Below are 22364 nucleotides of genomic sequence, written 5' to 3' on the forward strand. Positions count from 1 at the left end.
TCGGTGCTATTTCTGACGGTAGCTGTGATGGTAGCTGCAATGTAAAACTGATTTATAGCTCAAATATGCACATTTTTCGAACAAAACATAGATTTATTGAATAACATGTTATAAGACTGTCATCTGATGAAGTTGTTTCTTGGTTAGTTTGGTTGGTTCTTGGTTAGTTAGGTTGGTTTTGTGCATGCTACCTGTGCTGTGAAAAATGTCTGTCCTTTTTTGTATTTGGTGGTGAGCTAACATAAATATACGTGCTGTTTTCGCTGTAAAACTTTTTAAAAATCGGACATGTTGGCTGGATTCACAAGATGTTTATCTTTCATTTGCTGTATTGGACTTGTTAATGTGTGAAAGTTAAATATTTCTAAAAAATATATTTTGAATTTCGCGCCCTGCACTTGAAGTGGCTGTTGTCATATTGTGCCCGGCTTCGGGCTTGCAGCCCAAAGAAGTTTTAAGAGGCTCCTCTGTCCTCCACTCGTTACCTGTATTAATGGCACCTGTTTGAACTTGTTATCAGTATAAAAGACACCTGTCCACAACCTCAAACAGTCACACTCCAAACTCCACTATGGCCAAGACCAAAGAGCTGTCAAAGGACACCAGAAACAAAATTGTAGACCTGCACCAGGTTGGGAAGACTGAATCTGCAATAGGTAAGCAGCTTGGTTTGAAGAAATCAACTGTGGGAACAATTATTAGGAAATGGAAGACATACAAGACCACTGATAATCTCCCTCGATCTGGGGCTCCACGCAAGATCTCACCCCGTGGGGTCAAAATGATCACAAGAACGGTGAGCAAAAATCCCAGAACCACACGGGGGGACCTAGTGAATGACCTGCAGAGAGCTGGGACCAAAGTAACAAAGCCTACCATCAGTAACACACTACACCGCCAGGGACTCAAATCCTGCAGTGCCAGATGTGTCCCCCTGCTTAAGCCAGTACATGTCCAGGCCCATCTGAAGTTTGCTAGAGAGCATTTGGATGTTCCAGAAGAAGATTGGGAGAATGTCATATGGTCAGATGAAACCAAAATAGAACTTTTTGGTAAAAACTCAACTCGTCGTGTTTGGAGGACAAAGAATGCTGAGTTGCATCCAAAGAACACCATACCTACTGTGAAGCATGGGGGTGGAAACATCATGCTTTGGGGCTGTTTTTCTGCAAAGGGACCAGGACGACTGATCCGTGTAAAGGACAGAATGAATGGGGCCATGTATCGTGAGATTTTGAGTGAAAACCTCCTTCCATCAGCAAGGGCATTGAAGATGAAACGTGGCTGGGTCTTTCAGCATGACAATGATCCCAAACACACCGCCCGGGCAACGAAGGAGTGGCTTCGTAAGAAGCATTTCAAGGTCCTGGAGTGGCCTAGCCAGTCTCCAGATCTCAACCCCATAGAAAATCTTTGGAGGGAGTTGAAAGTCCGTGTTGCCCAGCAACAGCCCCAAAACATCACTGCTCTAGAGGAGATCTGCATGGAGGAATGGGCCAAAATACCAGCAACAGTGTGTGAAAACCTTGTGAAGACTTACAGAAAACATTTGACCTCAGTCATTGCCAACAAAGGGTATATAACAAAGTATTGAGATAAACTTTTGTTATTGACCAAATACTTATTTTCCACCATAATTTGCAAATAAATTAATTAACAATCCTACAATGTGATTTTCTGGATTTTTTTTTCTCATTTTGTCTGTCATAGTTGAAGTGTACCTATGATGAGAATTACAGGCCTCTCTCATCTTTTTAAGTGGGAGAACTTGCACAATTGGTGGCTGACTAAATACTTTTTTGCCCCACTGTACATACCAAATGTTGTTTAGTTAATAAAGCAGATGATAGAATGAGTACAAATCAGTCATGCCGTGTCATACTACTAGACAATTCTCCAGAGGAACCGAGAGACTAGATAAAGGATTGATTCAACAGAACAGCAGGTGGCGCCAAGTTCCAAAATAACATTTTAGTAGCAGTTTTTTTTGTAGAAATTAAGCGAAGCAAACCCCAGCCCATTCAAATGAAAGGACACAGGCAGCTGATAGATAGTTTGTGCAGCTGCCAGCCAATCAGACAGACAATCAGCAGGAAGCAGTAGGAAGCAGCAGGAAGCAGTAGGAAGGAAAATTAGCAGTTCTAGATCAGCAGTAGCATTCCCTCTAAAGGCATCATTCACTGAGCTGGCAGTGCAGTGCAGTGGACTCACCTGGGCTTTCTATAAGGAGCCATGTCTGAGAGGGGGACATCCTTGAGAGAACGAACGATCTCAGGGAGGAGGGGAGCTTCTGGTCTGGTACGTCCCAAGTACGTACGGGAAAGTAAAGTAAAATACCGCATTCTTCTTTACGTTCTAAATTACACGTTTACATGTTTTATGTCAGGCCAGCTATATTAGAAACTAACTGATGAGCTCTGTAATACTAACAATACTAGCCTAATTTGCCTCTCATCATACTGTCACTGCCACTGCACACAAGACACAGGACCAATAGGCTGAGCTTTTCATCAACAAACCAACCAATCATGGCAGGTAGCCAAGTGTTTAAAGCGTTGGGCCAGTAACCGAAAGGTTGCTGGATTGAATCCCTGAGGTGACAAGGTAAAAATATGTCGTTCTGTCCCTGAGCAAGGCAGTTAACCCAGTGTTCCCCGGGCACCGAAGACGTGGATGTCGATTAAGGCAGCCCCCCGCACCTCTCTGATTCAGAGGGCTTGGGTTAAATGCAGAAGACACATTTCAGTTGAAGGCATTCAGTTGTACAACTGACTAGATATCCCCCTTTCTCTTTCCAATCACATCCCTGGCAGCACAGACCATGGTGTACAGGTAGCCACATGAAACAAAACAAAACAGAGGAATGATGCTATGGCCCCTAAAGTGTCTGTCTCATTTTATATTTTGAAGAGAACCGACTCAAACAGTTTAGTGCTGCTGTCAGTGCAGTCTGGGCAGCAGCATTTCTAGGCAGAGCTTAGGCCACTATATTAGTGCTACACTACTCCAATAAAACAGCTTGTCTCAGTAAAGTGCTAGGGTCAATTGCTGGTCCAGTGTGTTACAATCGGTGGTGGTGAGTGGTAGACAGACTGATAGAGCAGTCAGTGTACTGCAGCAGGAACCAGATAGACAGACCAAGATAATGCATGAGAGGAGACTGACTGCTAATCCTCTATTAGCAAGGTTTGCCAAAGCCCAGGATTTGAAGCCCCCCAAAATCCCGGATTTGAGGCTTGAGAATCCAAGGATTTGGGTATTAAGATATTATTATTGGACTTAATGGTGAATCATATCCTAAATTGGCAGCTAGCGTCACCTCGTTTCAATGCATCCCCCACCCCAAAAATGCTGAACATCATAAGCTACCATGACATCGAATCAGAATTTTGGGGTAGCCTCTTAAAATATTTAAAATTTAAAATATTTAAAAGGGAACCGATTAATGGCATATGGAAATACAAATGGTTCCTTCCAGCTCGGCTCGCTATAGCCTCCCACACTGCATTCTATATGAATCTGACTACTACATTGAACACTCACACCATCAGTGGGATATGGCAAGCCTTATAGTAGCTGCAGCTCCAGGACAGAGTGTGTTAGCTAGGATAGAGAGAGGCCCAGTGCTAAGAGGGAGCAAGAGGGGAAAGGCTAGGGGAAGGGAGAGGAGGTTGGATGTTGGATAGAAACAGAGGGAGTAGTAGGGGAGGTATACTGTAGGTCAGGGCTATTCAAATCTGGATCCTTTAGACCAATTACACTTCTGGGTTACATTCTTCCTATCTCATCAGGGGATGATTTAGACCTGGAACATCAGATGAGTACATTCAGGTAGAAACAAAAACCAGAAGTGCTTCGGCCCTCCAGGACCGTAATTGAATAGTACTGCTGTAGGTACTAAACAGGTACGTACCTGACTCCCTGCAGCTGCTCCAGGTCTGAGGACAGCTTGGTGCTGCGACCCTGCTCCTCCTGTAACCTCCTCCTCAGAGAGCGGATCTCCTGCTGGGCCTCCACCTTGATGTCGTTGGCCACCACTACGGCTGTCTGGAGGTCTGCCTGGAACCGTCGCCACTCCTCCGTCTCATCCTGAACACAAACACACATAAATACGCGCACACACACAAATGCACAAATGCACACACACACACGCAGTATACCATATGAGGATTGTGATTCTCTTTGCATCATAGGAGTCACAAACCTTGACCATCTTGACCACCAGCAAACCACCTGAAAGTATATAACCACTAACAGTCAGATCACTCCTACCTTCATCTGTTTACTCAAGATCTTCAGCTGCCTCTCCACTTCAGCCTTCTGCTCCTCCAGCTTCTTGAGTTGGTCTGTAAAGAAAGATAAATATGTCATTACTTTGAGAACATCAACCACAGAATACATCTGCGAAAGACACATATCATAAACGTAGCCATTGCTGCAGCCATTTCTTAGTCTGATAAATACATTCGGTAAATCTAACCTCTTTCACCAGTGGAACTACAGGGATCATTTATATCCATTCAAAATGTATTTCTCATTATATAGTATGGTAATTATGAGCCTGCTATCAGTTAAATCTGCATTGCTACAGTTGAAGTCGGAAGTTTGCATACACTTCGGTTGGAGTCATTAAAACTCGTTTTTCAACCACTCCACAAATTTCTTGTTAACAAACTATAGTTTTTGCAAGTCTGTTAGGACATCTACTTTGTGCATGACACAAGTAATTTTTCCAACAATTGTTTACAGATAGATTATTTCACTTATAATTCACTGTATCACAATTCCAGTGGGTCAGAAGTTTACATACACTAAGTTGACTGTGCCTTTAAACAGCTTGGAAAATTCCAGAAAATGATGTCATGGCTTTAGAAGCTTCTGATAGGCTAAGTGACATCATTTGAGTCAATTGGAGGTGTACCTGTGGATGTATTTCAAGGCCTATTTCAAGGCCTACCTTCAAACTCAGTGCCTCTTTGCTTGACATCATGGGAAAATCAAAAGAAATCTGAAAAAAATTGTAGACCTCCACAAGTCTGGTTCATCCTTGGGAGCAATTTCCAAATGCCTGAAGGTACCACGTTCATCTGTACAAACAACAGTACGCAAGTATAAACACCATGGGACAACGCAGCCATCATACCGCTCAGGAAGGAGACGCGTTCTGTCTCCTAGAGATGAACGTACTTTGGTGCGAAAAGTGCAAATCAATCCCAGAACAACAGCAAAGGACCTTGTGAAGATGTTGGAGGAAACAGGTACAAAAGTATCTATATCCACAGTAAAACGAGTCCTATATCGACATAATCTGAAAGGCTGCTCAGCAAGGAAGGAGCCACTGCTCTAAAACCGCCATAAAAAATCCAGACTACGGTTTGCAACTGCACATGGGGACAAAAATTGTACTTTTTGGAGAAATGTCCTGTGGTCTGATGAAACAAAAATAGAACTGTTTGGCCATAATGACCATCGTTATGTTTAGAAGAAAAAGGGGGATGCTTGCAAGCCGAAGAACACCATCCCAACAGTGTAGCACGGGGGTGCCAGCATCATGTTGTGGGGGTGCTTTGCTGCAGGAGGGACTGGTGCACTTCACAAAATAGATGACATCATGAGGAAAGAAAAATATGTGGATATATTGAAGCAACATCTTAAGACATCAGTCAGGAAGTTCAAGCTTGGTCGCAAATGGGTCTTCCAAATGGACAATGACCCCAAGCATACTTCCAAAGTTGTGGCAAAATGGCTTAAGGACAACAAAGTTAAGGTATTAGAGTGGCCATCACAAAGCCCTGACCTCAATCCCATAGGTAATTTGTGGGCAGAACTGAAAAAGCGTGTGCGAGCAAGGAGGCCTACTAACCTGACTCAGTTACACCAGCTGTCAGGAGGAATGGGCCACAATTCACCCAACTTATTGTGGGAAGCTTGTGGAAGGCTACCCGAAATGTTTGACCCAAGTTAAACAATTTAAAGGCAATGCTACCAAAAAACGAATTGAGTGTATGTATACTTCTGACCCACTGGAAATGTGATGAAAGAAATAAAAGCTGAAATAAATAATTCTCTCTACTATTATTCTGACATTTCACATTCTTCAAATAAAGTGGTGATCCTAACTGACCTAAAACAGGGAATTTTTACTAGGATTAAATGTCAGGAATTGTGAAAAACTGAGTTTAAATGTATTTGGCTAAGGTGTATGTAAACTTCCGACTTCAACTGTATATCCATAACTCATACTTAATCCATGTGTCGCGAGCCTCACCACTGACCAAATAAAAGGACTCAAACAATGCATACCGCTACACATATTTAGTCCAGGTGTTGGCTTAATCTGGGCCAGGGAAATCGGCCCTATGTGCTTAGGAGTCCTGTGCGCCTATAACAAGTAAAAGTTAGGATGGAGGAGGTAGAGTAGTACAGTAGTAGACTGATGATATATACACTAGTGAACATACTCTCTAGGTCCAGGATGGTCTGGTTGGTGTGGAGGTGGACAGCCCTCTGCTGCTCCACCTGGTCTTCCAGCTCAAAAATGGTCTCCTTCAGGTCCTTGATCTGGCCGTCGGCCTGCCTACCCCCATTCTCTAGGGCACTGACCCGGCCACTCAGCTCCTCCTCCCGGCTCACGGCTCGCTCTGCCACCTGCTGGCACTCAGCCTCCACCTGGGACATAGTAGGAGACCATCTGATTGGTTAGTCACATGTATAGTTGACATGATTGGTTAGTTGGTCCATCAAGGGGCTTCTCTCTACAAGTGTACTGTTTGCTGCCACCATGAGATGGCGCTGTGTCTGAAGTGACAGTGTACCCACTTTCCAATGTCTGTACCAATTACCTCTATATTAAAGATGGAAGGAGAATACAAAAGGCCTTTACAAACATAAAGCAGGTGCATTTCTGAATGCAGAAATGTCTAACATTTCTAAGCATGTTTGACAGAATAGGCCTATTGTATTTTATTTTTTCATTCCAGAAGGTTTGCGATTGCATTAGACAGTTAATCTTAGCCTAATCACTAGATAATAAAGGGTTACTTAACCATTAACAGTTAATATCTAATCCACCAGACATCCTCAAGTCTGGGCATGTGTGCTTATCACTTAGACTAACTGACAGTGACACACCCATTACTGTAAGCAGAGCCTTAGATCTATCTACTTCTGACTCTGTGACTGTACCTGCTAATACGCCCTTCTAGTCTGACGTAATAAAAAAAAGATGATAAAAGCTGTTGGACATCAGCCCTGCCAGTGTCTACAGAGACTCATTGACACAATAGCCTAGCAGGAACTCCTCCAAAGCCATTTTGATAGCCTACCCTACACTACAGTGTAACTGGCTGCTGGGTAAACAGGTGATGATGACTCATTGATTTTACAGTTAAGTGTCTAAAGCCCGTGTCTCCTGCTGCAGCTAATACACTTCCTGATACACTACAAACAAATACTATTTTAACCCAAAACTGCCCTGACTGGATCACCCCAGTGTGGGCACTACTCGGCACAGAGTCCATTAGTGTGATGTTGTGATGTTGAAACCACTGCTCACTCAGGCTTTCTGAACCTACAAGCAGATGAAAACAATTTCATTGAACATCAGCTCATATGCTGGAGAGTGGTGAGGGAAAGTGCTGAACTATCACAAAGTTTCTCTTCACTAGCAATACAATATTTAATTTAAACCATCATGGCAGACGAGGTATTGTGTATAACTGTAGTCTGATATCTCAGAGGTTAAATTGTTCTTGGGGACCTTCAATGCTGCAGACATGTTTTGGTGTCCTTCCCCAGATCTGTGCCTCAACACAATCCTGTTTCGGAGCTCTACGGACAGTTCCTTTGACCTTTTTCTCTGACATGCACTGTCAACTGTGGGACCTTATATACACAGTGCCTTTCCAAATCATGTCCAATCAATTGAATCTACCACAGGTGGACTCCAATCAATATCTAGAAACATCTCAAGGATGATCAATAGAGAGAGGATGGCACTTGAGCTCAATTTCGAGTCTAATAGCAAAGGGTCTGAATACTTATGTAAATAAGGTATTTCTGTTTTTTTATTTTTAATACATTTGCAAAAATTTCCAAAAAACTGTTTTCACTTTGTCATTATTGTGTATTGTGTGTAGATTGATGAGGAAAATGTTTTACTTAATCAATTTTAGAATAAGGTTGTAACGTAACAAAATGTGGAAAAAGGAAGGGGTCTGAATACTTTCCCGAACACACTGTATATCCTCCAAACATTGGCTTCGAGGGCATTATCACTTTTATACAACGATTTACTAACATATTCAAATAATGATTGACATATTTTCATATATAACATTATTTTGATGAATTTATTCATACTATTTCATCCTTCCACAGGATACACTACATGACCAAAAGTATGTGGACACCTGCTCGTCGAACATCTGATTCCATAATCATGGGCATTAATATGGAGTTGGTCCCCCCTTTGCTGCTAGAACAGCTTCCACTCTTCTGGAAAGGCTTTACACTAGATGCTGGAACATTGCTGCAGGGACTTGCTTCCATTCAGCCACAAGAGCATTAGTGAGGTCTGGCACTGATGTTGGGCAATTAGGCTTGGCTCGCTGTCGGCGTTCCAATTCATCCCAAAGGTGATCGATTTGGTGAGGTCAGGGCCAGTCAAGTTCTTCCACACCGATCTGTATGAACCTCGCTTTGTGCACGGGGGCATTGTCTTTTTTTGTTGTTGTTGTTTTTTGTGTACGTTATATCCCTTTTTATCCCCAATTACGTGATATCCAATTGGTAGTTACAGTCTTGTCCCATCGCGGCAACTCCTGTGCGAACTTGGGAGAGGCGAAGGTCGGGAGCCATGCGTCCTCCCACGGGGGCATTGTCATGCTGAAACAGGAAAGGGCCTTCCCCAAACTGTTGCCACAAAGTTGGAAGCACAGAATTGTCTAGAATGTCATTGTATGCTGTAGTGTTAAGATTTCCCTTCACCTAACCTAATTTAACAACTATGTTTGGTCTTGTGGATGGGTGATGGGATTGCCCTGCTCTGTCTACCTTTTATATTCCTATGTGGCTCTGGGTTGGTAGCCTTTGAGATTGACATTTGAATAGGCCGATTGAATTTGGAAATACTGAAACGTATTTGTTTTAATTTATTTGGTTTTGTCCTTATTAATTTGTATCCTGTTGTTTTTGTCTTTGTTATTTAATTTTGTTTTTGTGTTTTCTCCCCATTGAACTGTACATATTTGCAGGTATTGTATCTTGAAACTGTAATTGTCTTAGGACAACAACAAAAAAATAAGATTTCCCTTCACTGGAACTAAGGGGCCAAGCCCGAACCATGAATAACAGCCCCAGAACATTATTCCTCATCCACCAAACTTTACAGTTGGCACTATGCATTGGGGCAGGTAGTGTTCTCCTGGCATCCGCCAATCCCAGATCCGTCCATCGGACTGCCAGATGGAGAAGTGTGATTCATCACTCCAGAGAATGCATTTTCACTGCTGCAGAGTCTAATGGTGGCAAGCTTTACACCACTCCAGCCAACGCTTGGCATAGCGCATAGTGATCTTAGGCTTGTGTGCGGCTGCTCGGCCATGGAAACCCATTTCATGAAACTCCCGACTAACAGTTCTTGTGCTGACGTTGCTTCCAAAGGCAGTTTGGAAATCGGTAGTGAGTGTTGCAACCGAGGACAGAATATTTGTATGCGCTAGGCGCTTCAGGACTATCTGGTCCCATTCTGTAAGCTTGTGTGGCCTACCATTTAGTGACTGAGACGTTGTTGCTCATAGACGTTTCCACTAGACGTTTCCACGTTCCCACCAATTTGACAAACTGACTTGTTGGAAAGGTGGCATCCTATGACAGTGCCACGTTCAAAGTCACTGAGCTCTTCAGTAAGGCCATTCTACTGCCAATGTTTGTCTATGGAGTGGCATGGCTGTGTGCTCGATTTTATACACCCGTCAGCAACGGGTGTGGCTGAAATTGCCAAATCCATTCATTTGAAGGGGTGACCACATACTTTTGCATATATAGTATATAGTCCCGACACAAATCTAAGGTTGCTACCCAAGCTGGCTGGACGTTGGTTCTATCTGGTCGGATGCCAGAGATGCGACACAGTCGTTAAGTTTTTTTGCTCTGTACTAAACCCAGTCGTTTGTTCAAAATATTCCATTGCCATGCTGGAAAAATTCTTATCCCTTGCTTGCTAGCTAGCCAACTACGGCTAACTTCCAGTCATGTCAAACAGTGCAGCCAGAATAACAGCAAGGTAGCTGCGTTTGTGTTTGTTTAAGCTCTTTTCTAGTGACATTTATTTCAATACATCCATAATTACAAGCTAATGATGTGCATTTCACCTGGCATAGTAAATGTGCTCTCTGGTCAGGACATTGTTATTCAGAGGAGCTAGCCAACAACACAGCTAATACAATCCCTTCAAACTGATGCTGGAAAGACTGCAAACTAGCTGCATTTTGTTTAGTTTTACCTGTTTTCTATTGACATTTCTTTGTATATATCCATACAAATGATGCTGATTCATGATTTCGACTGGCTGAGAAAAGCTGTCCACCTGTCTGTCTCGTCCCGACTCCCGACATGTTCATTACTATGGGACAGCTGGAGATCGAATTTCAATATTGAAACGAAGTTGAAAATGTTGGAGAGACAGACAATAAGGTTTATACAAATCTCTGCTGTTGAAAACCAAATGCTAGTTTTAAAAGAAATGGGAGATAATGTCTAGATGCTTTTTATAGTGGAGATCAAGTTTATAAATTGCCTTGCTGGGCTGACAAGACAGTGGATTTGCGCAGTGAGATGGAACAGAGTGAATAGGCATTTCAACATTCTAGCTTTAGCCGGTGGTAACTTGTGGAATAGACAGCGGCTGGAATGCGGTGTTAACCAATCATCATCCAGGAGTAGACCCACCTACCGCCGGGAAGGCAAAGTGTTCCCGGCAGGCCCAGAGAGCAAATCAAGTGCACTTACAGTATAGGCCTACCGCTGGCCAATCAGATAGCCCAGATCCGTGTCTGCACAGTTTCCTTGCGCCATAGACTGTAAAAATAGGCCTCGAACGCACAGCAAAGTTGATAATGTGAGATTTCAAGACTTTAAAACCAAGACTAGAGAGAGACTCAAGGAATACAGCAAAGAGCTGATGTTTTTATGAGTAAATTCATGTTTAAGTTGTTATTCAGCACTATCTTTGTTCAAAGGTTTTATAAGCCATAAAATGCACATTTGATAAGCTTGCGTTGTTATTATTTGTGGCTTGTGTCATTAAAAAAATATACAATCTGAGCGGTAGATCTCGGCTTGCATTTTGACTCAGAAAGTGATCTTGACTCAGAAAAGGTTGGTGACCACTGCTGTAGAATAATAAATCACAAGATCCATAAATTACAGCCTACACTGAAGAAGGTAAAAGGACGATTTAGGGCTACAGACTGCCAGAGGATAAGTTGTAGCTTGGTATCCCACCCACCTTGGTGAGCAATAAAGTTTCTACTCTATTCTATTCTATATGGCTTGGTGTCCCACCCACCTTGGAGAGCAGTCCCTGGGCGTGTTCAGTGTCGGTCTGGGCCTGTAGCAGCTCCTGCCGTAGCCCTGTTACCTCCCCCTCCAGTCTGTCTCTCTCAGCGTGGGCCACCTTCAGCAGCCTCTGCAGCTCTGTGCTGTCCCCAGCACTCTGCATGGCCTTCAGTTCGCCAACCTTCTGCCTCTCTATGTCCACCTGGGCTTTGAGCCGTCCGTTCTTCACCCTCAGGGCGTCCGCTGCCGCCTTGTGTTCCTCAGCCGCCCGTGTCATCTCACCCCCGGCCTCCTCCTCCCTCTCCACCCGGCACTGGAGGCCGTCCCTCTCTTCTCTGAGGGACCTCACCTGCCCCTGGGTCTCCTGGTGCTCCTGCTCCAGGGCCCTCAAGCTCCCCGTCAGCTGCTGCTGGATGTCCACCAGCTTTTCCCTCTCGAAGCGAGAGCTCTGCACCAGGTCAGTGTAGCGCTGCTCCAGCTCGGCTGCCCGGTCCTCGTCCCCGCTCTGGGCCTGGGCTGCCTCCTGCAGCCTCCCGGCCAGGGCCTCGTTCTTCTGGGCCAGCAGCTCCACCCTCTCCCTCTGCTGCTGCAGCGACGTCTGTAAGAGGCCCTTCTCCTCGGCCAAGCGCTCGTTCTCAGCCGTCAGCTCCTGGATCACCTGCTGCTGGTCGGCCAGCTCCTGTAGTGTGGCCTGGAGCTCCTCTGCCGTGCTGTGCTGACTCTCTTCCATTTTCTGGATCTGCTCCGTCAACCTCTCCACTGAGGGGTCGCGACCCTGACCCTTCCTCACACCTACAACCCCTACACCACCACAGCCCCCATCGCTGCTGCTCACTGAGTCAGACCGCGACGGGATCTTCTCAAACTCTGAGGAGTCTGGCGAGGGCGAGCCCTTGGTGATGTCACTGCTGGAGGAGACTGAGGTTTTGAGCGGGCTGTGTATGGCTGACTTGGCTGGGGGAGTGGTGTTGTTGTCTAAAGGGAGGCCGTTGATGGAGGGTTTGGAGGGGCTGGTGGTGGTGGTAGTGTTGTTGGACAGAGGAGAGGCAGGCAAGGACTCCAGGGAGAAAAGCTTCTCCTTCAGGACCTGGTTCTCCTCCCTCAGATCCGCCAGCTCCCTCTGGAACTTCCCGTTCTTCTCCCTCAGCTCCCCAACCAGGGCCTGGGCGTCTGTAGCCTGCTGGGATGGGCCTTGACCCTGCTCGGGGGCACCCTCAGGTAGGGTGAAGGGGGTGTTGTGAGGTGAGGAAGACGAGGATTTCCCCCGGCAGCGCTGCAGCTCCATCCTCAGCTTGCTGATCTCAAACTCCTTCGCCTTGGCTTCAGCCAGCAGCTCCTTAATCTGGCACTCCAGGAAGCCTCTCTCCGAGCCCTCGGCGTCTATCCTGGGCTTTGTGGTGGTGGAGCCGCGCTGGTGCTTGGTTGCTAGGGTGGCCAGGCTGGAGGTGCTGGCGCTGGGGACCATCTTCTTGTTCGTGGAGGTCCTCAACTGATCCCTCAGCGACACGCGGTCTCTGGTCATGGTGGGGGGGATCTCCCTGGGGGCAGGGATTCCAGACTTCTTAGATCCTGATTGAACACCTGGAAAATATAATCAAAACACACATTCAGTCTTCTGCTTTCTTTCTTCTTATTTTTTATGAAAATCCACTAGTAAAAGTGGTAATGCATTTGATTAATGTCTGTAATGTCCTCACGATTCAATAGAAACAATTTCACACTCAGATTGAAGCTCAGTTGTGATGCAGTGTTAATATGATGCTGTGATTGTCATCATCAGGGGTCAATCATTCAACCCTATTCATAGATCCCTTTTTTATTGTGATGGCTGGTTGGTTGACACTGTGTCTGTGTTACTGTGGCCATTGAAACACAGGGCTTACTTCAGTTGCATGGCATTTCAGTGGATCCACAGGGCTTGACTGGCATTTTCTCTCTCTCTCTCTATCGCTCTCTCTCTCTCTAAGAGCTTTTACTGATTCATCCCCCGCGTGAGCAGGACGCTGTCTGAAAAGGCTTTTATTCTTGTTCTTGTTACCAGGGATGACAATGGTCTGGGGCAAGTGGAACGTTCCAGCACAAAGCAGCCCGTCAGTGGACAGACACAAAGAGAGCGCTGTGTTGGTGACACTACACTGACTTCGATCAACCCCAGAGGGCACAGACTACTGCACAGCCTGGGCAAGAAGAGATAAAGTAGGCTACTGTATAACCCCATAAACAACACACACACACACACAAAGAAACATTCAAGATACACTGGCAAGTTGGCTCACATCCACACCTACAAACAAACAAACACACACTCACAAACAAAGAGTCTCGGCTCATTTGGAATGGAAATCCTACACCCCTCTGGGATCTTAAAGCACTTCTCCATTGATGGCCACTTTGCAGGGTGTGCCTGCCAAGCCTCAGACAATCTCAGGGGCACAGCGTGGATTAGCATTCTTAAAGTAGGGCTCTATGGATGAAAAGTTGCTGATGAGGCCAGAAACAGAGAAACAGAAACATAACTTATTTTATCAGCACTCAAATATGCTTCTTCTATATAAAGCAAGGAGCTCAGAACTCAGTTTATATTCAAGTTAATTTATGCCTCCCGGGTGGTGCAGTGGTCTAATCCACTGCATTGCAGTGCTAGCTGTGCCACCAGAGACTCTGGGTTCGAGCCCAGGCTCTGTCGCAGCAGGCCACGACCGGGAGGTCCATGGGGCGACGAACAATTGGCCTAGCGTCGTCTGGGTTAGGGAGGGTTTGGCCGGTAGGGATATCCTTGTTTCATCGCGCACTAGCGACTCCTGTGGCGGGCTGGGCGCAGTGCACGCTGACCAGGTTGCTAGGTGTATGGTGTTTCCTCCGACACATTGGTCGGGTTGGATGCGTGCTGTGTTAAAAAGCAGTGCGGTTGGGTTGTGTTTTGGAGGACGCATGGCTCTCGACCTTCGTCTCTCCCGTACGGGAGTTGTAGCGATGAGACAAGACAGTAACTACTAATAATTGGATACCACGAAAAAGGGGGTATTTTTTTATTTTTTATATATTTTTGTATATATAGCAAGGCCATTTAGAATGCTCTCTTTTAATTATAACACTATCGTAAATTCTTATATTTGCGAAAAATCACAATAAAAACGCAAAATAGTTCCGGTAAAACATTAAAAAGCTATAAAAATACCAGGTCAGAATGGCTGGCACACAGAGTGACTGCAGACAGTATGGTTTGGCCTTCAGTCAAACTGTGCTTAAAAATAAGAACCTAAATACTCAGCATGAGTGAGAGCAAGCAAAAGCCAGTCATTTAAATTCCCATTAATCACCTTCGCATTGGTTCTCTATCAGTCAGGTCAAGTGAACTCCAGTGAAATTCCCACTAGACTAGCCTCTGCTCTGCCAAGATCCCAGGCTGCTATGAAAAATCTATAATCACTTACTTCTCTGTACATTTTACAGTGGATGCCTCCGTTACAGAAACAAATGAGGCTAAATTATGTATTATCACATGGAAGATTTTAAGATTTTAACATCTACTTGTTTATGAACAAAGACAGTGATGAAATGCAAGGTTAAAAATGACTTATCATAATGCATTACAGATTGACATATTAAGATGTTTGGGGGTGCATGTACTGTATGTACAAACCGAAACAGACAGACAGAACGTGACAAAGACAGCATATACAGTAGGTCAAACCTATAGGTCATATGGGACATATTCATGCAAATTCTCTTATTCTCATTACTTATAGGGGAAGAAAAGCAAAGGGAGAGAGAGAGAAAGAAATAAAGGGAGAGAGAAATAGAAGGAGAGAGAAATGAGAGAGAGGCGGATGTGTTTAAGCTCAATCCGTTTCCATTAAGATGACTAATGTTTGGAGTTGAAGTGAGATTCTGGGACATCTCCCATTCACAGCCCCCACATACATTAAAATTCTCCTTCCCAGTCCAACTGAATAAAACTCATATGGACTGTATGAAATTTCTTTCTTCGTTAAAGTAGTCACCTCCCTTTTACCATGACTTCACTACAGCTTGTCCCTGCGCACATAGCCATGACGTAAATCTGTGTGCGAAACGAGCCAACTAATACGTGAACAGTTCCAGTACAGAATAATACAATACTGCGAAAGGGAGGCTGGCTGGAACAGTGACACTGGAACACAGACTGTCCAGACCTAGTATTTGAAGTATTTGAAGAGCACAACAAAAGTTGTGCTTTATTGAGCTTGCCTGGTGCTGTAGAGAAAACAAATACGAGTCTATTTCAGATGTGGTCTGACTGTCCACATCTCATAATGCCTCACAATGGAATTCACTCTCTCTCAGATTCATTGCATCAATAATTAATACTAATATAAAATAGTGATATTCAAAAAAGTTATTATAAAAATAAATAATTGAAATAACAAAATTAAAATGATAACTCTCTCTCTCAAATTCAAACTGCTTTATTGGCATGAAAATCATTGTGTCAATATTGCCAAAGCAATAATGTATACAATATACATTGTTATAAAATAATGAATAATAATATAAAATAGTGATATTAAAAAGGCACAGAAGATTTGACAGTCTGATAATTCAAACCATGCGTTTTGTTTTTGATCAACAGCTTTTTTCTCAACAAGCCTTCTTTCATGGTATTCATAGATCACAAAGTTATCCTCAGTGGTGATAGCCACCATATGTTTTTCATAATTTAAAAGAAGGTCAAAGGAAAGCACAAACAAGACAAGCTGTGAATGAATAGTCAAGAGAAACTATTTAAATCCCTCAGTTGGGACAAACGCTTCCTGACTAAAGTTATCTGGGTCTGACTTGCCAAGCCTTTGATAGACAATTACAACTCCCCATTTTAGAGGCTACTGAAACAGGGAAAGGGAGGGGGGTGGTCGGGAGAAACAGAGATGAGAGAGAACGGCTCAGAGGGAGAGAGAGTGTAAAAGAGAGAGAGAGTGTAAGTGAGAGAGAGAGTGTAAAAGAGAGAGAGAGCGCGAGTGAAAGTGAAACAGGGAGTGGGATGACTGCAGCGTTCCCTCAACCCTACTTTATCTTTGTCTTCCATGCCGTATGGCTCAACTCATGGTCCATTCACACACAGGCAGCTCTGGGAGGAACTAAATCAGCCCCCTGTAGGGGGTCTGAGTTGGGGGGGCGGGGGTTTGAATGCCTCTCAGAGGTGCTCCCCCGCACAACCTCTGGAGACTGTCTCTCATTTATAGCAAAGTGTAAATAATGTGAAACACAAGCTTTGGAGAGAAAGAGAAATATCGCTGCCAAGTAGAATGGGCTTTCTCTCATAAAGGCCCCTTTATGTTGAGGAACAAGAGAAATGATACTACATAACATTTCGTAACACAGAGGTTTTTGTGCTGAAAGCATGTCTTTTCTCATATGGTAAGAAATACAATTTAATAATAGTGAATTGAGAGCATGGCCAAATCATGTCGTTTTGGATGAGAAGCCACAGTAAGAGGGTTTAGATTGCAGGCGGCCAAATAAAGCCGGCAGTGACAGCCAAGTTTAACAGGCCGGGCCAAAGTCATTAACCCAAACTTTTAACTTAAAACATTAATGTTTCTACACAGAAAATTGGCTAGTGTTAACTAGTGTTGATCTTTCAGTGTAACATTTCTAGTGTTGATTCAAGTGTTAAATTAACTCAGCAAAGAGTTGAATTAACAATCAGTGGTGTAAAAGAACACCAGTGTTGGTGTTAATAACAAATGTTGAGCCAAAACCACACCCATCATTAACATATTTCCTAGCATGCTCTATTGCAGGTTATTATTGTTTATATGCTTTAGGTAATGCTATATCTTAGTCTTCCCAACCCTGGCAGTCATTCTGAATGCAGATTGCATGTGAATAAATTGATTGATTAGTTAATCTTATGCTACTCAAATTTAAATAACATTTTTCTAAACAAATCCAATCTGTTAGTTGGAATTATTGCACCTGTTACTGAAATGGTTGTTCCAGTTTAGATGCTTTAGGTAATGCTATATCTTAGTCTCCCCAACCCTGGTAGTCATTCTGAATGCAGGTTGCAGGTGAGTAAATGTTTGTCCAAATGTTGGATATCCCTAGTGATTGGAAACTGAGGCTTTCTGAAGCCTATGGGGCTTTCACCAAATTGTGCCGGAAGACAGTTCATTCCTCAAAGCTTTAAACGCAATGCACTTGAGTGACATCTGCTGGTCAAGAAATAAATATCAGCACATTTCAGAATCACCTTTATACGCCAAGTACATTTACACATACCGGAATTTGTCTTAGTGAGAAAGTGCTGCCAGCAATAGACAATATACAAACAGAATACAGACACAGACGTCATACAGAATATACAATATCAGAACAGTAAACATAAAACTGTTGGGTATAGGCTGATTACAGTGGGAATATATGTCTATATATCTATATATTTGATGTTTATACAGACACTTTTCACCGCTGCATTCATCAAAACGTTGTGGCGCAATGGATAGGTGTGAATTTTTATAAACTAAAGTTAGTAAGAATGTTGGGTTTGCATTCCACATCCTGCTTACCTTTTTTGACTCCTGGTTCACAATTTTTTTCAAAAAATAAAACTGCATCTGTGGTATTGTTTAAGATGCTGAAGACAAAATATTATCATAGGATAAACTAAATTAAACAAATTATTTGAACAACAATTTAACAATGTGCAGATAGTGGGGATTCACAGAAAATTATTTTCCAAACTTAGCCAGGATTTGATTCTGCGCCTAAGGTGTCTGATTGCTCCGTATTCCTCGACCCTACCTGCTGAGTTACCGTCCAGGTGCTATGTATTGAAAAAAAGTTAATTGGTAAATAAGGTGTCCAGTAGAGGTCGGTGGTTGAAAGGAACTAGGCTCAAAGTTAGAAATACAATGTAGCCAGTGTTTCAAAGGCTGAGTTTAGACAGGCAAGTCCATTTCTAATCTTTTTTTCACAAATTAGTATTTTGACCAATCAGATCAGCTCTGAAAAAGAACTGATGTGAACCGATCTGATGTGATTGGTCAAAATACCAATTAGTGGGGACTATCATTTGTTTTTCAACAGGACAATGACCCAAAACACACCTCCAGGCTGTTTAAGTGGGAGTGCTGCATCAGATGACCTGGCCTCCACAATCACCCGACCTCAACCCAATTGAGATGGTTTGGGATGAGTTGGACCGCAGAGTTAAGGAAAAGCAGCAAACAGGTGCTCAGCATATGTGGGCTCCTTCACGACTGTTGGAAAAGCATTCCTCATGAAGCTGGTTGAGAGAACGCCAAGAGTGTACAAAGCTGTCATCAAGGCAAAGGGTGGCTACTTTGAAGAATCTCAAATATAAAATATATTTTGATTTGTTTATAACTTTTTTGGTTACTACATGATTCCATATGTGCTATTTCATAGTTTTGATGTCTTCACTATTATTCTACAATGTATAAAATAGTAAAAATAAAGAAAAACCCTGGAATGAGTAGGTCTGTCCACATTTTTGACTGGTACTGTATACAGTGCATTCGGAAAGTATTCAGACCCCTTGACTTTTTCCACATTTTGTTACGTGACAGCCTTATTCTAAAATTAATGAAATTAATTGTTTTCCTCATCAATCTATACACAATACCCCGTAATGACAAAGTGAAAACAGGTTTTTAGAAATTTTTGCAAATGTATTACAAATTAAAAACTGAAATACCTTATTTACATAAGTATTCAGACCCTTTGCTATTAGACTCGAAATTGAGCTCAGGTGCATCCTGTTCCATTGATCATCCTTGAGATGTTTCTACATCTTGATTGGAGTCCACCTGTGGTAAATTCAATTGATTGGACATGATTTGGAAAGGCACACACCTGTCTATATAAGGTCCTACAGTTGACAGTGCATGTCAGAGCAAAAACCAAGCCATGAGGTTGAAGGAATTGTCCGTAGAGCCCCGAGACAGGAATGTGTCGAGGCACAGATCTGGGGAAGGGTACCAAAACATTTCTGCAGCATTGAAGGTCCCCAAGAACCCAGTGGCGTCCATCATTCTTAAATGGAAGAAGTATGGAACCACCAAGACTCTTCCTAGAGCTGAATGCCTGGAAAAACTGAGAAATCAGGGGGAAGGGCCTTGATCAGAGAGATGACCAAGAACCCGATGGTAACTCTGACAGAGCTCCTCTGTGGAGAGGGGAAAACCTTCCAGAAGGGCAACCATCTCTGCAGCACTCCACCAATCAGGCCTTTAAGATAGAGTGGCCAGATGGAAGCCACACCTCAGTAAAAGGCACATGAGAGCCCGCTGGGAGTTTGCCAAAAGGCACCTAAAGGACTCTCAGACCATGAGAAACATGATTCTCTGGTCTGATGAAACCAAGATTGCGCTCTTTGGCCTGAATGCCAAGCGTCTGGAGGAAACCTGGCACTTTCCCTACGGTGAAGCATGGTGGTAGCATCATGCTGTGGGGATGTTTTTCAGCGGCAGGGACTGGGAGACTAGTCAGAATCAACGGAAAGATGAACGGAGCAAAGTACAGAGACATCCTTGATGAAAACCTGCTACAGAGCACTCAGGACCTCAGACTGGGGCGAAGGTTCACCTACTAACAGGACAAAGACCCTAAGCACACAGCCAAGACAATGCAGGAGTGGCTTCAGGACAAGTCTCTGAATGTCCTTGAGTGGCCCAGCCAGAGCCTGGTCTTGAACCCAATCGAACACCTCTGGAGAGACCTGAAAGCAGATGTGCAGCGACGCTCCCCATCCAACCTGACAGAGCTTGAGAGGATCTGCAGAGAAGAATGGGAGAAACTCCCCAAATACAGATGTGCCAAGTTTGTAGCTTCATACCCAAGAAGATTCGAGGCTGTAATCGCTGCCAACGGTGCTTCAACAAAGTACTGAGTAAAGGGTATGAATACTTTTGTAAATGTGATATTTCATATTTCAGCGATATAAATGTGATATTTCAGGTTTCTAAAAACCAGTGTTTGCGTTGTCATTATGGGGTATTGTGTGTAGATTGATGAGGAAAACATTTAACACATTTTAGAATAAGGCAGTAACGTAACAAAATGTAAGGGGTCTGAATACTTTCCGAATGAACTGTATAAAAAAAATGTGGATCCATAATTCGATAATTACCAATAAAAACTAGAGATGTATAATTTACAATCACTGTTGGGGGAGGGGGAATCTTAATAGGTTCTTTCAAGATTCGATACTAGTGTGCTGCAATTTCAATATACTGTGGATTCCTCTTTTGTGTGGTTCTACGCCCTGAGCTATCTAGATAAAAACAATAACCTTTCAGCAGAGGTTTGTCGCTCTCTGTCCCGCAGTTCCGACACCCTATAAGTTGGTTGAGTAATGTACAAATCTTTAAATGTCATCAATCACGTGATATTATTCTTTTGACACAAGTGACAATACTTTTCTATTGGATCAGACTGCTAAGAAAATGTTTGATATATTTTCTATATATCCCCACTCTGGTTGGATCCCCCCGCCCCAAAATACAAATCACTTTGCAAGAGAGCATAATGTGACTTGCAGGCCTGATGTGGCCTGTAAACCATGAGTTTCAATTTGAATTCAATTTGAATTCACTTAGGATCTCACTTGGTGATGGCCACAGGACCAAAAATGTATGAATGCAAACAATTATGTCTCTGTCACTAACAAATACAGTCATGGGTTGTAACTCTATAATTAACTTGAAAGGCACACTGGGGAATATGCAAATAAGGCATTACACTAAGCAAAGTTTTAATTAAACACTGAAAAGTGTGGACCCGTATAGACACTGGAATAGTGTTACTTTTAACACTCTCAGAATTGATTCAACAGTGGAGAATTTGTGGTGTGCTGACACCAGAAAGCACACGTCCACACAGAGAGAACCATTGTTAGTAACCCCACTTTTGATCATCTTGAATCCTGCTGAAATGGCCTCCTGTAATTGCTTTGTTTACATTAAGTAATTGTTTGATTAATTAATAACACACAGTCAGTCTCCCGATAATCAGAGTACTCAAGTGTGAGTACTTCATCACAATAATGCACTCTGGTGCATAGCTATCTTTTTAATGAAGATTAGGTTTCAAATCACAGCAGGCCAGGGGACATGCGCCTGAGTGGCTTCTGGACACCATCCAGCATTACCAGCCAGCCAAGCCAGCAGCCAAGAGGTAACAGGGTGCATTGTGAAGGGAAGGCAGCCCCTGGCCCAGCCAGTCTTTAATTTACAGCCATGGGGGGACAGGAGAAGGAGTGATAACAGATTAGTGTCCGGGGCTGGTCAGGCAGGTCAAGTGTCAGAACAACCGTTGGCATCTGAGATGACACAGTGACATAGTCAGTAGCTCACTGCAATCAGTAGAATTACCTTTGAGAGGGAAAGAACCCCCCCCATCTCATTTCCCCACCACACACACGCACGCACGCAAACAAACAAACACACATACATGCGTCCACGCACACGTACCATTTCCATCCCCAACCCCCCCTCTGGAGTTCCAGGAAGTGCTGTCTAATGTTTTCCAGTCAGGTGGATGTGGGGGGTACAGAGCAGTCAGACAGAAACAATATCAGTCACTCTCTGTCTGTCTGGGGTTTCCTGTTGTACAGGCAGCAACTGGACAGGACATAGCCTGGTGGTCCCAGATCTGTGTATGCTGTCTTGCCAACTCAACACAGGAGTTGGCAAGACAGCACAAACAGATGTGTGACCAGGCTAGACAGGACACGGATGAGGAGTGAGTGGGTAGACTGGAGCTTATCTCTCAGACCCTGGGCTCACACAGGCATTCCA

At 43.7% G+C, this 22364-nt stretch overlaps 1 protein-coding gene across 1 annotated transcript in view; it reads right to left on the reverse strand.

Moving 5' to 3' along the window:
* The window catches only part of LOC120057058 (cytospin-B-like), a 103322-nt gene that overhangs the window by 67005 nt on the left and 13953 nt on the right, over positions 1-22364 (reverse strand). Inside the window, exons 2-5 of the mRNA XM_039005440.1 lie at positions 11570-13140; positions 6462-6669; positions 4273-4346; positions 3914-4089 (exon numbers count right to left, since the gene is read on the reverse strand). Coding sequence (XP_038861368.1) covers positions 3914-4089; positions 4273-4346; positions 6462-6669; positions 11570-13140 — 2029 coding nt within the window. The remainder of the gene's footprint in view (positions 1-3913; positions 4090-4272; positions 4347-6461; positions 6670-11569; positions 13141-22364) is intronic.

This window comes from Salvelinus namaycush, chromosome 12, assembly GCF_016432855.1.
Source record: "Salvelinus namaycush isolate Seneca chromosome 12, SaNama_1.0, whole genome shotgun sequence".
Lineage (NCBI taxonomy): Eukaryota > Metazoa > Chordata > Actinopteri > Salmoniformes > Salmonidae > Salvelinus > Salvelinus namaycush.